At 47.3% G+C, this 12872-nt stretch overlaps 1 protein-coding gene across 1 annotated transcript; it reads left to right on the top strand.

Moving 5' to 3' along the window:
• Positions 1-750: 750 nt before the first annotated feature.
• Vpreb3 (V-set pre-B cell surrogate light chain 3) lies at positions 751-2893 on the top strand. The gene is made up of 2 exons (XM_028874152.2): positions 751-889; positions 1652-2893. The coding sequence occupies exons 1-2, from the start codon at positions 838-840 to the stop codon at positions 1969-1971; spliced, it is 372 nt and encodes a 123-aa protein (XP_028729985.1). The 5' UTR covers positions 751-837; the 3' UTR covers positions 1972-2893.
• The last annotated feature ends 9979 nt before the right edge of the window (positions 2894-12872 follow it).

Raw genomic sequence — 12872 nt, 5'->3', positions numbered from 1 at the left:
ATCTCAGTAACTACTATCTGAGACAATCAACTTAGAGAGGAAAGGTTAGTTTCAGCTGATAGGTTTGGAGTTTCAGTCCACAGCACATTGCTTCTGGGCCTGTCATGGTAAGGCAGCATGCCATGGAAGCATCATGGCAGAGTGTATGGGGTAGAGCAAGGTCATGGCAGGCCGGGCAGCAAGAGAGATGAATCTCTGGCCCCTCTGTACCCTTTAAGGGCATAGTCTTCTTGATCGAAAGACGTCCCATTAGGCCTTTACCCTCAAACAGTGTCAAGCTGGGGACACGTGGGCCTTTGTGAGGACATTCTAGAGCAGTGGTCCTCAACCTTCCTGATGCTGAGACCCTTTAATACAGTTCCTCATGTTGTAGTGGCCCCCAACCATAAAATTATTTTCATTGCTATTTCATCACTATAATTTTGCTACTGTTTTGAGTCATAATGTAAATATCTGTGTTTTCCGATGGTCTTGGGTGACCTCTGTGAAAGGGTTGCTTAACACTCCCAAAGGGGTTCGGACCCACAGGTTGAGAACCACCGTTCTAGTGGCTAGCCATTGTTGAGGACTTAGAAAAGAGTGTGAGGGGGCTCTCTGGGGGAATTCTGACTCACGGGAACTGGATGGGAAGAACTTCTGCTCTCTCCCACTGGCTCTGCTCTCAGGACATTTGGAAGGCAGGGCCCGACACTGGCCCCAGACCCACACTTCCCTCTTCAATCAGTGGGCTGATTTGCATGCTCTGTTGTGGGCCAGAGGCTTCCCCATCCCCGTAACCACAAGCACCCAGAGCACAGCCCAGCAGAACAACTCTAGGTCAGCCTTCTGCCTCTGGCCATGGCCTGCCCTGGTTGCCTGCCTCTCCTCCTGACTGGAGCCTTCTTGGCAGGTAAGACTCCTCTGGGAGTGAGGTGGGGGTTGGCCCTAGCTCAAGGAAACCCACGCAAAGAAGCAAGTCAATAGGGTTAGTGGGGTGGATCCTAGGAGGGGCATAGAGGTGGAGTGGAGCCCAGACTCCAGGCAGCTCTGTCCAGGACCAGGGGGCAAGGCACTTTCCTGTGTGGATCTTGCTTTCTCCATTTGTGGGTCTCCTGACACTCTGACCCTTTTAGAGTCTCTGAAGAGACGACTAGTCACCTTTGTTTCTCACAGGGGAAGCTAATATGGACAGTCCCCTTCTTCATAGATCCTTTAAGACCATCCTCTGTGGCCAAAAGCTTGAAACTAAGATGATGGTTATTCATCCTGGAAGGTTTCTGGGGGCAGTTAGCCTGTGGCCAGGGTTTAGAACAGCTGTTAGATTGAGGGGCAAGGGTCCACAGAGTAGGGGAGAGTAGGTACTAGAGGGGTATAGAAGGTTCCATTTCATGCTTGAATACTAGGCTCTGCTGCATATGGATTTTTGGAGACATGACAATAATGCTAATTTAGGGGTCACTTACCCCTCATTCATAGAGGAGAATAGAGTTGTAGAGAGTGCATAAGTCTCGTGGAACCAGGTCCTCCATGCTCCATCCGGGGCCAGTCCTATGGCACTGGGCTATGAAAATTATGGGAGTGAGAATCTCCTTGGGTGGGGGGATCTAACAAAATATTCATAGCAAGGCAGGAAGGGGCCCAGGCTAGCCCTCAGTGGGTCTGTATCTTTCAGTCTTCCGGCCAACCCTGACCCATCCTGACGCACTGCTGGTCTTCCCGGGCCAAGTGGCTCAACTCGGCTGCACAATCAATTCCCAGCATGCCACCATTGGGGACTTTGGTGTGTCCTGGTATCAGCAGCGCCCAGGCAGCGCTCCCCATCTTCTCTACTACTGCTCAGAAGAGGAGCACTATCGGCCTGATGACATTCCGGACAGGTTCTCAGCTACCACGGACGTGGCCCACAATGTCTGTGTGCTCACCATCAGCCCTGTGCAGCCGGAGGACGATGCGGACTACTTTTGTTCCATTGCCTATAACTTCGATCCTTAGGGCTGGGGTATGGGGTGAACGTCGTCTGTTTGTCCCCTACTTCTGCCCCTGACCTCTGACCTCTCATTTTCCTCTAAGTCTGGCTTCCCTTCCTCTGCAATATGAGTTAATAACTAACATTCAACACGCCAACCACAGTCAGGATGACCACGAGATCCTGGGAGAAAAAAAAGGGACAAATTAGAGGACATGGGAGTCGAGGTTCTGGTGATGGCTGTCAAAAGAGGAAACACCTGTGACCCTTAGGGAACAGGCCTAGCCCTGTCCCGATCCCCAGGGGTTTTAGCTTGGTGCCTGACCTCCCAGTGATCTCATGAACTGAAGGCAGAGAAAAAGGAACTAACCTTTACCACGTGTCCCCCCTCACCCCCTCATTCCCCACCCCGCCACCAGCTCCGCCTGGCTGATTGTGGTCCAACGCTCTCGTTGTTCTTGGGTCCCCATGGAGTTCATGCTGACGGCTTGGGGGAGGGGCAGCCCCTGCTTCTCCCCCTGAAGTCTCTGGACAAGTCTCCCCTGATCCTTGACGGTCAGCCGCAGGTGTTCTCTGAAGGGCCCTGAGGGCCAGGTTCTGAAAGCAGGTAACAGATCCTGTAGCGTCCCTCCCACTCAGAGACAGTGTGTTCTACTCCTTTCCCACAGATGGGTAACCACACCTGAGTAGTCATGGGCAAAGGGGCGGTACAAATTAACTGCAGGGCAAATCTTGCTGTTAGAAGCCTAACTGGGTAGGACTGGAGCCTTCAAAAAGATTTCTGGGTCAGTGTGGTGGCACGTGGCTTTCATTCCAATACTCGGGTGGATTTCTGTGACTTTAAGGCCAGCCTGGTCTACATAGGGAGTTCCAGACAGCCAAGGGTAGACCTGTGGTTAGACCTTGTCTCAAACCAAAATAAAATTCCTGGGCTAGAGGACATATCCAGCTTCTTTCCTTTTCCTGGTGTCTCTAAGAAGTGCCCCCCTTTCCCCACACCAAAAGCTTGCGGTTATGGTGCACACCTTTAATCCTTGCACTGGGGAGGCAGTAGCAGTGGCAGGTGGATCTTTGGGAGATCGAGGCCAGCCTGGTCTACAGAGAGTTCCAGGACAGTCAGGGCTACACAGAGAAACCCTGTCTGGAAAAACAAAGAAGTGCCTCATTTTTGGAGGTGAGCACCTAGATGCAGCCCTTGGGGGATCCAGAGTTCTAGGAGGGTCCAGTTTACAGTCTTGACTATCTTTGGGCTCTTCAACCTTTAATCTCCCTTCATCTCATTGCAGTTTTACGTGGGCAGCGTGCGCGCCCGCGCGGTGGGTGGGGGGACGACGGGACAAGGCAAGGGTTACCCTTGAAACGAAGAGTTTGAACCTAGCCTCAGGGAAGGTGCCGCAGTTATCTGAGGCTCTAGACTCGCCTTTCTCAACCTCACTGTTTTCTTGTGCACTCTGTGCAGCACGGGCTCCACTCTACTCTCCCCACCGCCAGGACGCGGGGACACCCTGCCAACCAGCAGCCTGGCTCAGCAGGAGCAGAGATGCTGAGACCTCCGTGAGGCCCAGAGTGGTCCCGGAAGTGCCCACGGGCTCGAGGGAGGATGGGAAGAGGGGCAGAGGGGCAGAGTGGCAGAGGGACAGAGGGACAGAGGGGAGGGAGTAGGGGGGAGTAAGGGAGGAGGACGGAGAAGGGGGGAGGGAGGAGGAGGGAGGAGAGGGAAAAGGAGCGGGGAGGGGGAGCGGAAGGGCGGGTGCAGGGCAGCTGGGGGCAGTTTCACCCCAACCCAGATGCCCCACCCCCACCCCATCCGGGTCCAGCGGACCCACCTGTCGCTCCGCTGGACCAGGGTGTGGATGCCCCAGTTGGCTTAAAGTCTTTGGGGAGCTGTGTTCCTCTTGCGATCCTGGTTTGCGGATCTGTGTCCACTTGCGGGCCTCCAGCCAGGAAACCCTGACCACGCCGAACGTTTGTCCTGTGCCCAGGCCCTGGTGGGCTATGGATTCCCGAGAGAGTTGGGAAGTCTGGAGTTCCAAATCTTTGGATTTTTCAGTCTGGCAACATTTAACCCATTGTTGGGGACAGATAAAGCACCTTTTCATCATCTCAACCCTCCTTACTTACTCTCCAGCAGTTTTTACCATCTCCAAACTCTCTCATTCAGTGTGGTACTGCTGGGCCTCACTTTCTCGATCAGTATTACTAAATGCTCGTTATGACTAGGGGTGCATGGTGTGTTTAACAACCAACTCAGAGCGTTTGCGGGGCCCGGGGAGCTCTAAGCACTTGGGAGGCTGAGACTGGAGGATTGCCACTTGTCCTCAAAAGACAATTTTGGGCAGGGTGTGGGGGTGCTGTCCCAGACCCTGTAGGCAGAGGCAGGCAGATCTTTCTGAGTTCGAGGACATCCTGGTCTAAATAGCAAATTCCATGACAGCCAAAGCTACACTGTGAGACCCTATCTAAAATTCAAATAAATAAATTGATTAAAAATAAAAAAGCGGGCTGGAGAGATGGCTCAGCGGTTAAGAGCACTGACTGCTCTTCCAGAGGTCCTGAGTTCAATTCTTTTTCTTTTTATGAGTAGACAGCGACACCTGGTGGGGAAGCCAACAAATTCAGACTTGTCCTAGGACGTGGGAAAGAGGGCGTTTCTCTCTTTAAATGTGCCCATCCTTTCTAGGGAAGCCTCAGCGCTTGGGGAGAGCCCACAGGTCTCCCTCTATGTTAGTGTGCAGTGACCTGGCTCCTGGGTTAGAGTAAGAAACTATCTCCTGGAGCAATATTGTCCTCGGCGACTCCCAGGCCGAGAGTTTCCACAGGGAGCCTCAATCTGAAGCAGTCACTGCAGCATTTCCCAGTGGACATAACCAGAGACATTTGTCCCATTTGTTCATGGTCTACTTCTAGGGTCTTGGACGTTGGCCCCATACTTCAGAACCTTTCTTTGGAAGGAAGTCTCCCTCCGAGTTCACACAGAACCCTGGCTTTCCATACCTCAGCCTTTCATATCCCAACCTACCAGAAGAAAGTTGGGGACCCTGTCAAAGCAAAACTATTACTCTGAGCCCTTGGGTACCAGAATTTCTTTTGGGGGCACCAACAGATTGCTGACTCCCAAACGTTCTCCCGCCCTTTGAAGGTGTTCATAGAGAAGGCTCCTTCCTAGCCTGGGACTCTGTTTCCCGGATCCCTAAAGTCAGACCTGGGAGGAAGTTAGTTGTTGTTGCTTCCCCAGCACAGCCCCACGGGACCCCCAGGCACCCCCACACTACAAGCTGCTCTGACATACCTGCTCCAGGCACCCCACCTGTCAGCCGTAAAAGGCCACTCTGTGGACCCACCTTCCGGCAATAACCAGTTAGTCCTGTGGATCAGCTCTTCGCTCCCATCAGCCTGCGTGACATCATCAGCTCGACAGAACCATGTTCTCTCAGTAAAGGCCTGGATCTCAGCTTTGAGGAGAATCCCCCCAAGGGGCTTAGTCTTTCACCTGGCAATCTGTCCTCATCATAGTAACTTCTTTTTCAGTTGGCCACTGGTGAGCTTCTTAGAATCTCTTTTATGCTTTTTTATACGTGGAAAGCTTTTTTTATATTTTCCCTGAGTTAATAATTCTTAAAAGTTTCCATTTAAATTGCTGATGGGATTTGTTTCCTGACTGGACACTGGTTAACATAACAGGGCTTCAAAGAGGCCTAGAATAAAAGGGGGTGGGGGTTGGGAACAAAGCTACACTGCTGCTGTGGCTGAGCTAAAACCCAAACCAAAATAAAAACACCTTCTTTCAGAAATGAGGGGGAGATGGGGAATGGGGGGTGCCATCAAGGACGTGTGTCAGTATATGGCACCGAGCTATGACCCTTTGTAGCCAGATGGGACTTAAATAAGAGAATGGAGGAAATCAGGGAGAGAATACACATTCATGCATATGCCCCTGGTACAAGTAGACATCAATTATCGTTAGCTAAACAGGGATTGTTGCATTAAAGCCCCCCCGCGGCCCCCCCCCGCCCCATCTCTCTTTGTTTTATGAAACAGAGTTTTGTTGTGTAGCTTTGGCTGTCCTGAAACTCATGCTCTAGACCAGGCTGGCTTCAAACTCACAGAGATCTGCCTGCCTTTGCCTCCCTAGTTGGCCTTCAAAACATGTGCCAACATCGCCTGGCTCCCACTGCTCTTTATCAAAGATGAAGGAAACTGCCCTCTTGTGGGAATGGAGTGTACTGCAACGCTTTGCATCTGGCTTTCTGGGGGCTTTGGGGTTTGCCTTTCCCACTCCATTCCATTTTCTCTGGGTTCTAATAAAAGGAGGCTCCAGGAACTGGGTCTTACGGAACACAAATAGGCAGATGTCGCAAGTGTTGCTATCAAATACCCTAATGCTGGACAGCCCAATGTGAGAGATAAAACTGAATGATAGCTATCAGCTCGTGTAAACTCAGGAGCTCAGGCATATTGACTGCTCTCTCTCTCTCTCTGTCTCTCTCTGTCTCTCTCTGTCTCTCTCTGTCTCTCTCTGTCTCTGTCTCTGTCTCTCTCTCTCTCTCTCTCTCTCTCTCTCTCTCTCTCTCTCTGTGTGTGTGTGTGTGTGTGGGGCGCTTTCTCCTCTCTTGAAGAAGTGATTAGGGAGATTCAGTCAGGATAGCTGTGTCACAGAAGGCTATCCAGGGATGTACGGAAGAAATCAAAGATTTCTGGTGGCCATTTAGAATCCAACAAAAACACGTTTGTAAATGCTTCGGAGGTGGCTCTAGAAAAACTTGCTGGGCCAACCGCATGCTCAAGAATTGCATAGACTGTGTAGGCTGTTCAGGCTGCATGCTCAGGCTGCATGCTCAGGCTGCATACTCAGACTGCATAGGCTGCTCAGACTGCATGCTCAGGCTGCATGCTCAAGCTGCATAGGCTGCTCAGACTGCATGCTCAGGCTGCATAGGCTGCTCAGACTGCATGCATGTGCTGCTCAGGCTGCATGCTCAGGCTGCATAGGCTGCTCAGGCTGCATGTGCTGCTCAGGCTGCATGCTCAGGCTGCATAGGCTGCATGCTCAGGCTGCATGCATGTGCTGCTCAGGCTGCATGCTCAGGCTGCATAGGCTGCTCAGACTGCATGCTCAGGCTGCATAGACTGCTCAGACTGCATGCTCAGGCTGCATAGGCTGCTCAGACTGCATGCTCAGGCTGCATAGGCTTCTCAGGCTGCGTGCTCAGGCTGCATAGGCTGCTCAGACTGCATGCATGTGCTGCTCAGGCTGCATGCTCAGGCTGCATAGGCTGCTCAGGCTGCATGCTCAGGCTGTAAAACAGAGTGAAGCTGGAAGCTCAGCTTTCTATCTTTCAGATAGAAAAAGGACATGCCAGCCAAAGCTACACTGTGAGACCCGTCTGAGATGCCAGCCTGCCATCTTTCCACTCCCCTCATGGTGTCTTAGAGAGGAAAGTTTCTGATTTCAGGTGGATCCCCATACAGATGAATGCAGACTCTCATCCTCGCAGGCCACAAAGTTGTCCTTTTCAAACACAACCACCATCCCTCATATGTTCTAGGATTTTCATAACCTCACAGGAGATGACAAGGTGGTGGAAGTGTGAGCCTTAGTGATCAAACCAGCATTTTGGATAAAACTACTTTTGGGAACATTAAGGAAGTTGGGTACTGTGGACTGATCACCCAGCTTATTTAAATGGACCACTGAGTACAAGATCACAACCTTCTGACTGACCACAAAGTCAATTATTCTCTCAGATATTGGGTCACAAATCCTGGCAATCTAACCCAGAGACCACTAGATAGTTGTCGGACATCTGCAAGTGGATTGTCCCCAGCAATTAAGATCTATAGATTGCTTTGGGTAGAATAGTCGTTTTCACAATATTAATCCAAAGGATCCATGAGCAAGCGAGGCATTTCCACCTTCTGGTACCTTTTTCAGTTTCTTTCTTCAATACTTTAACATTTGTGTGTGTGTATGTCGTGTGTGTGTGGGGGGCAGGGTTGAGACAGGGTTTCTCTGTGTAGCCTTGGCTGTCCTGGAACTCACTCTGTAGACCAGGCTGGCCTTGAACTCAGAGATCCACCTGCCTCTGCCTCCTGAATACTGGACTTAAAGGCTCTTAACATTTTCATTGTACAGTCTTTTTTCATTTCCTTGGTTAGATTATTCCAAAATATTTTTGAGCCTATTGTGAAGGGCATCATTTCCCTGATTCCTCTCTTGGTATGTTTGCTACTGATATATCCTTATGATTCTTGGAATTTCCTCAGTGTTTTAGAAAAGCCCTTCTTATTAATTTCTTTTCTTTCTTTCTCTCTCTCTCTCTTTTTTGTTTTTTTTTTTCGAGACAGGGTTTCTCTGTGTAGCTTTGTGCCTTTCCTAGATCTCGCTCTATAGACCAGGCTGGCCTCGAACTCATGAAGATCCACTTGGCTCTGCCTCACAAGGGCCGGGATTAAAGGCATGCACCACCACCGTCTAGCTCTTATTCATTTCTAATTTTATTAATTTAGGTCTTCCCTCTCTTTCTTTTGGTTAATTTGGCTAAAGGTTTGTTGAGCCTTTCAAAGAAGCAACTTTTTGTTTCATTGATTCTTAGTTTTTTATTTTATTCCTTTATTTATTTATTTAGCTTCTATATTTTTAAATTTCAGGCCTGATTTTGATGATCTCTTTCCATTTACTATTTTGGAGTAGTGCTTATTCTTGTATTCCAAGGCCTTTGGGTGCACTATTAAGTTGTTAATTTGAGATCTCGAAAATTTTTTTAAGTAGGCACCAAGTGCTGCAAACTCATGTATTGTTTCGTTTCCACGAGTTTGTGTACTTTCTATAGTTTCTGTTGCTATTGCTATCCAGCTTTGTTCCAGGGATCAGACAGAATGCAAGATGTGATTTCAGTTCTCCTATATTTGTTGTGACTTGACTTGTGTCCAAATATATCTATTTTGAAGAAAGTTCCACGGGCTTCTGAGAAGAATATGTATTCTTTAGTGTTTAGTGGGATGCTTTGTAGACATAGTAGGTCCGTTTAATTTACTCTGTTATTTAATTCCAGGGTTTCTCCGTTTAGTTTTGGTCCAGGTGACCTGTTTATGGAGAGTAGAGTATTGCAATCACCCACTATCACTGTAATAGTGTTAATCTGTGGTTTTAGATCTAATAGAATTTCTTTTATAAAATTGGATGCCGCTTGTTTGCTGCACACATGTTTAGAATTGTAATCTCCGCTTGGTGGATCATTCAATGAGTTTGATGTGAACCTGTTTAACTCTCCTGACAAGTTTTGGGTTGAAGTCTATTTTGTCTGATATTAGAATACCTATGCCTGTTTCTTGGTTCCTGTGGTGGTTTGAATGAGAATGGCCTGCTAAACGCATGTATTTGAATGCTTAGTCTGCAATCAGTGGAACTGTTTGGAAAGGATTAGGAGGTGTGGCCTCATTGGTGGAGGTGTGTCACTGGGGGGTGAGCTCTGTCTCTGCCTTGTGATTGTCTCAGCATGCAAGCTGTCATCTATTGCTCCAGTGCCATGCTTACCTGTCTGCTGCCATGCTCCCTGCTATGGTGATCATGAACTTTACTACCTTCTGGAACTGTGAACTACAAATTAAGTGCTTTATTTTATAAGTTGCCTTAATCATGGTGTTTTGTTATGACAAAAGAAAATAAGACAGTTATATTTGGTTAGAATACCTTTTCTCACTCTTTTGCCGTAAGGTAAATCTATCTTTGATGGTAAAGTGTGTTTCTTGGAGGCAGCAAAAAGATGAGTCCTGTTTATTTGTTTGTTTGTTTTTTTGAGACAGGGTTTCTTTGTGTAGCTCTGAGTATCTTGGAACTAGTTCTGTAGATCAGACTGGCCTTGAACTCACAGAGATCCACCTGCCTCTGCCTCCTGAGTGCTGAGCTTAAAGGCATGCACCTCCAGCACCTGGCTAGGATCTTATTTTCTAATCTTCTAATTAATATATATATATTAATATATATTAGTTGATATTATTAGGGAATAGTTGATATTAAGAGCTAATATTGATCAGTGTGTATTAAGTCTTGTCTATTTTGTTCTTGTTTGTGGTGTTTTCTAAGATGTCTTTTGACAGAACCCCTCCCACATAGATAAGATCCCTGAGCCTTGAGGGGAGGGTTTTGATGAAGACCTCCCATTTAGGAGTATTCCTAAATCTGTGTTCCAAAATCTCTCACTCTTTGAACATTTTCCATTTGTGGGTCTCTATGCTAGTTCCCATCCACTGCTAGGAGAAGCTTCTCTGACGAAGGCAGAGCGAGGCACTGATCTATGGGGACAGCATAATGCCATTACAAGTCAACGTATTGTTGTGTCCCTTTAGCAGAACAATAGCGTCTGGTTTTCCCCTGGGTCCATGGCCAATCTAGTCTCAGCGTATCAGCTCCCAAGCAGTGTCAGGCATAGGCTCCATGTCATGGCCTTAAAGCCAATCAGGAAGTGGTTGGTGACCCCCATAACATTTGTGCCTCTATTGCAGAATATATCTTGCAGGCAGGTCAGGTCACTGTGTAGACTGCAGGATTTGTAGCTAGGTTGATGATTACCTTTCTCCCCCAGTAATATGGAGAGTACCTTTCAGTACCGTGAAAACTAGTCAGTAGTGGTGAAGGCTCTAGTTAGGCACCAGCTTGACGTCTCTGTGTTCCATGAGTCATGTAGGCATTGTCTTCACCAATAGGGCCTTACCATTGGTTTGTGTGGAGAGTTATCAACAGCCTTGGCAATAGCCTGAGACATTTGGAGTTCCCATGGGGCCCCTTTGGCCAACAACTCAACTAGAATAACTCATTCCTAGCACAGCAGGTTTTACTTGTTGGCATAAGATGTCTAGTTGGAGCATTGTTTATTATTTGGTGACTCCAGTTAGATGTCTTTCATATATGTATGTATTTTAGGAAGCTTCTGCAGTAGCAGGTTTCCATGTTTTTAGTTGAAATAGAATTATATTACTTCATTCCAGCCCCTCCCAGGGAGCCTGCCTCAAACCAACCCCTCTTAGTCCTTACACTCTCAAGTTGATAGCCTCTTTTTCTTTTATTACGAATGTTACAGACACACAGACACACACACACACACACACACACACACACACACACACACGCATGTGTATGAACAATATACATACACATATACAAATATATATTCATATACAACTTGCATATATAACCAAATAAAAAAATATAAATATACAGCTTGCCGAGTCTGTTTTGTTTTCTCTGTGTGTATGGTTTCAGGGCTGACTACTTTGCACTGAACAACCAGCAAGGGGGCTCATCCCTGGGAGAGGCTAATTTTCCTTCTCCGAGCACTCATTAGCTCTTTGTGTAGAGGTGGGGTGCTGTGAAAAATTCCCCTTTCCACATCAACATGTCCATTGATAGTGCCATTATTCCAGTCTTGTTTATGCATCCATTTCTAGGAGAGACCTTTTTCTTTCTGTGGTGATATTTTGTTTGTACTCTAACAGAGAAACAAAGGAACAAGCTACTAGATTAAACATAGAAGCCAGGCAGTGGTGGCACACACCTTTAATCCCAGCACTTGGGAGGCAGAGATCCGTCTGGATCTCTGTGAGTTCAAAGCCATCCTGGACTACGTGAGATTAATCCATTCTAAAAGAAACAGAGCCAGGCAGTGGTGGCACACACCTTTAATCCCAACACTTGGGATCTCAGCTCCCAGCATTTGGGAAGCACACACACCTTTAATCCCAGGACTAGGAAGTGATATGGCTGGGTGGAGAAAGGTGTATGAGGCAGGAGGAGACAGGAACTCAGTCCCTTTCTGCTGAGGACTCAGGGGCATTCAGTCAGAGGCTTCTTGGAGACAGGATCATCCCCTTTCAGCTGAGAAGTTGGCTAGGTGAGATGTGGCCGTGGTCTGTTCCTTTGTTTCCTCTGATCTTTCAGCATTTACCTCAATATCTGGCTCTGGGTTTTTATTATAAGACTAATTAGGATTGCTTGCTCTCTCTCTCTCTCTCTCTCTTTCTCTCTCTCTCTCTCTCTCTCTTTCTCCCTGGAATTTTTTTTTATTGAGACTATCATACATGCATGTCACATATTTTCATCAAATCCAACTCCCAAACCCTTCATCCAATTCATCACCTATACCACCAGCACTTAAAATTCCCAATTTAATATCTAATCTGTGATTAAAAAATTAGATTTTTTTTTGCTTCCAGTATGATCCATTTCATGGGTACTCCTGAAAATTTAAAAACATTGTTTACTGGAGCTTAGCCAGAAAAAAGAAAGAAAGAAAGAAAGAAAGAAAGAAAGAAAGGAAGGAAGGAAGGAAGGAAGGAAGAAAGAAAGAAAGAAAGAAAGAAAGAAAGAAAGAAAGAAAGAAAGAAAGAAAGAAAAAGAAAAAAAAAGACATTTTGGGAAAATTATGCATCCAAGAAATCCCAGAGGTCAGGAAGGAAAAGGCCTTTCCAGTGACCATAACTTTTTACTCGGTGCTGTGGTAGATGAGATGGCAAGTCATCCAGACACTGCAGAGACCAAGTCAGGAATCTATCTTCATTGAGGGTGTCAGGTAGTGTCCTACCAAAGAAAGCCATAGTGAAGCTTCCTGTGGCCAGAGAGCCCAGGCATCCCAGAACACAAGAGAAAAGAGTGATTGAGACCTTGTTTCTCAGAATGATGATGTGACCAGATGTACATCTGTGTCAACAAAAGAAGGAGCTTTTCTAACATTACAGAGAAGGTAAGTTGGACCACCACACAGATGGGAAGGATGAATTTAGTAGGGTCTTCTGACACTTGTACATCCCTCATCTTTCTTCTGGAACCGGTGAGCTTGAAAGCCAGAAGCACAGAGATGGTTTGGCCAACACATTGGAAAGAACCACACAAAACAGAATTTCAAAAGAAGTATCCTATAAGACACAGGTGACC

This window comes from Peromyscus leucopus, chromosome 16_21 (assembly GCF_004664715.2).
Source record: "Peromyscus leucopus breed LL Stock chromosome 16_21, UCI_PerLeu_2.1, whole genome shotgun sequence".
Classification (NCBI taxonomy): Eukaryota; Metazoa; Chordata; class Mammalia; order Rodentia; family Cricetidae; genus Peromyscus; species Peromyscus leucopus.
The sequence above is the reverse complement of the archived record's forward strand: the minus strand, read 5'-3'. Positions and strand labels throughout refer to the sequence as shown.

Coding starts and splice junctions, on each gene's coding strand:
- Vpreb3 (XM_028874152.2), top strand. CDS start 838: ATGGCCTGCCCTGGTTGCCTGCCTCTCCTCCTGACTGGAGCCTTCTTG. Junction 890..1,651: donor GACTGGAGCCTTCTTGGCAG/GTAAGACTCCTC, acceptor TGTATCTTTCAG/TCTTCCGGCCAACCCTGACC.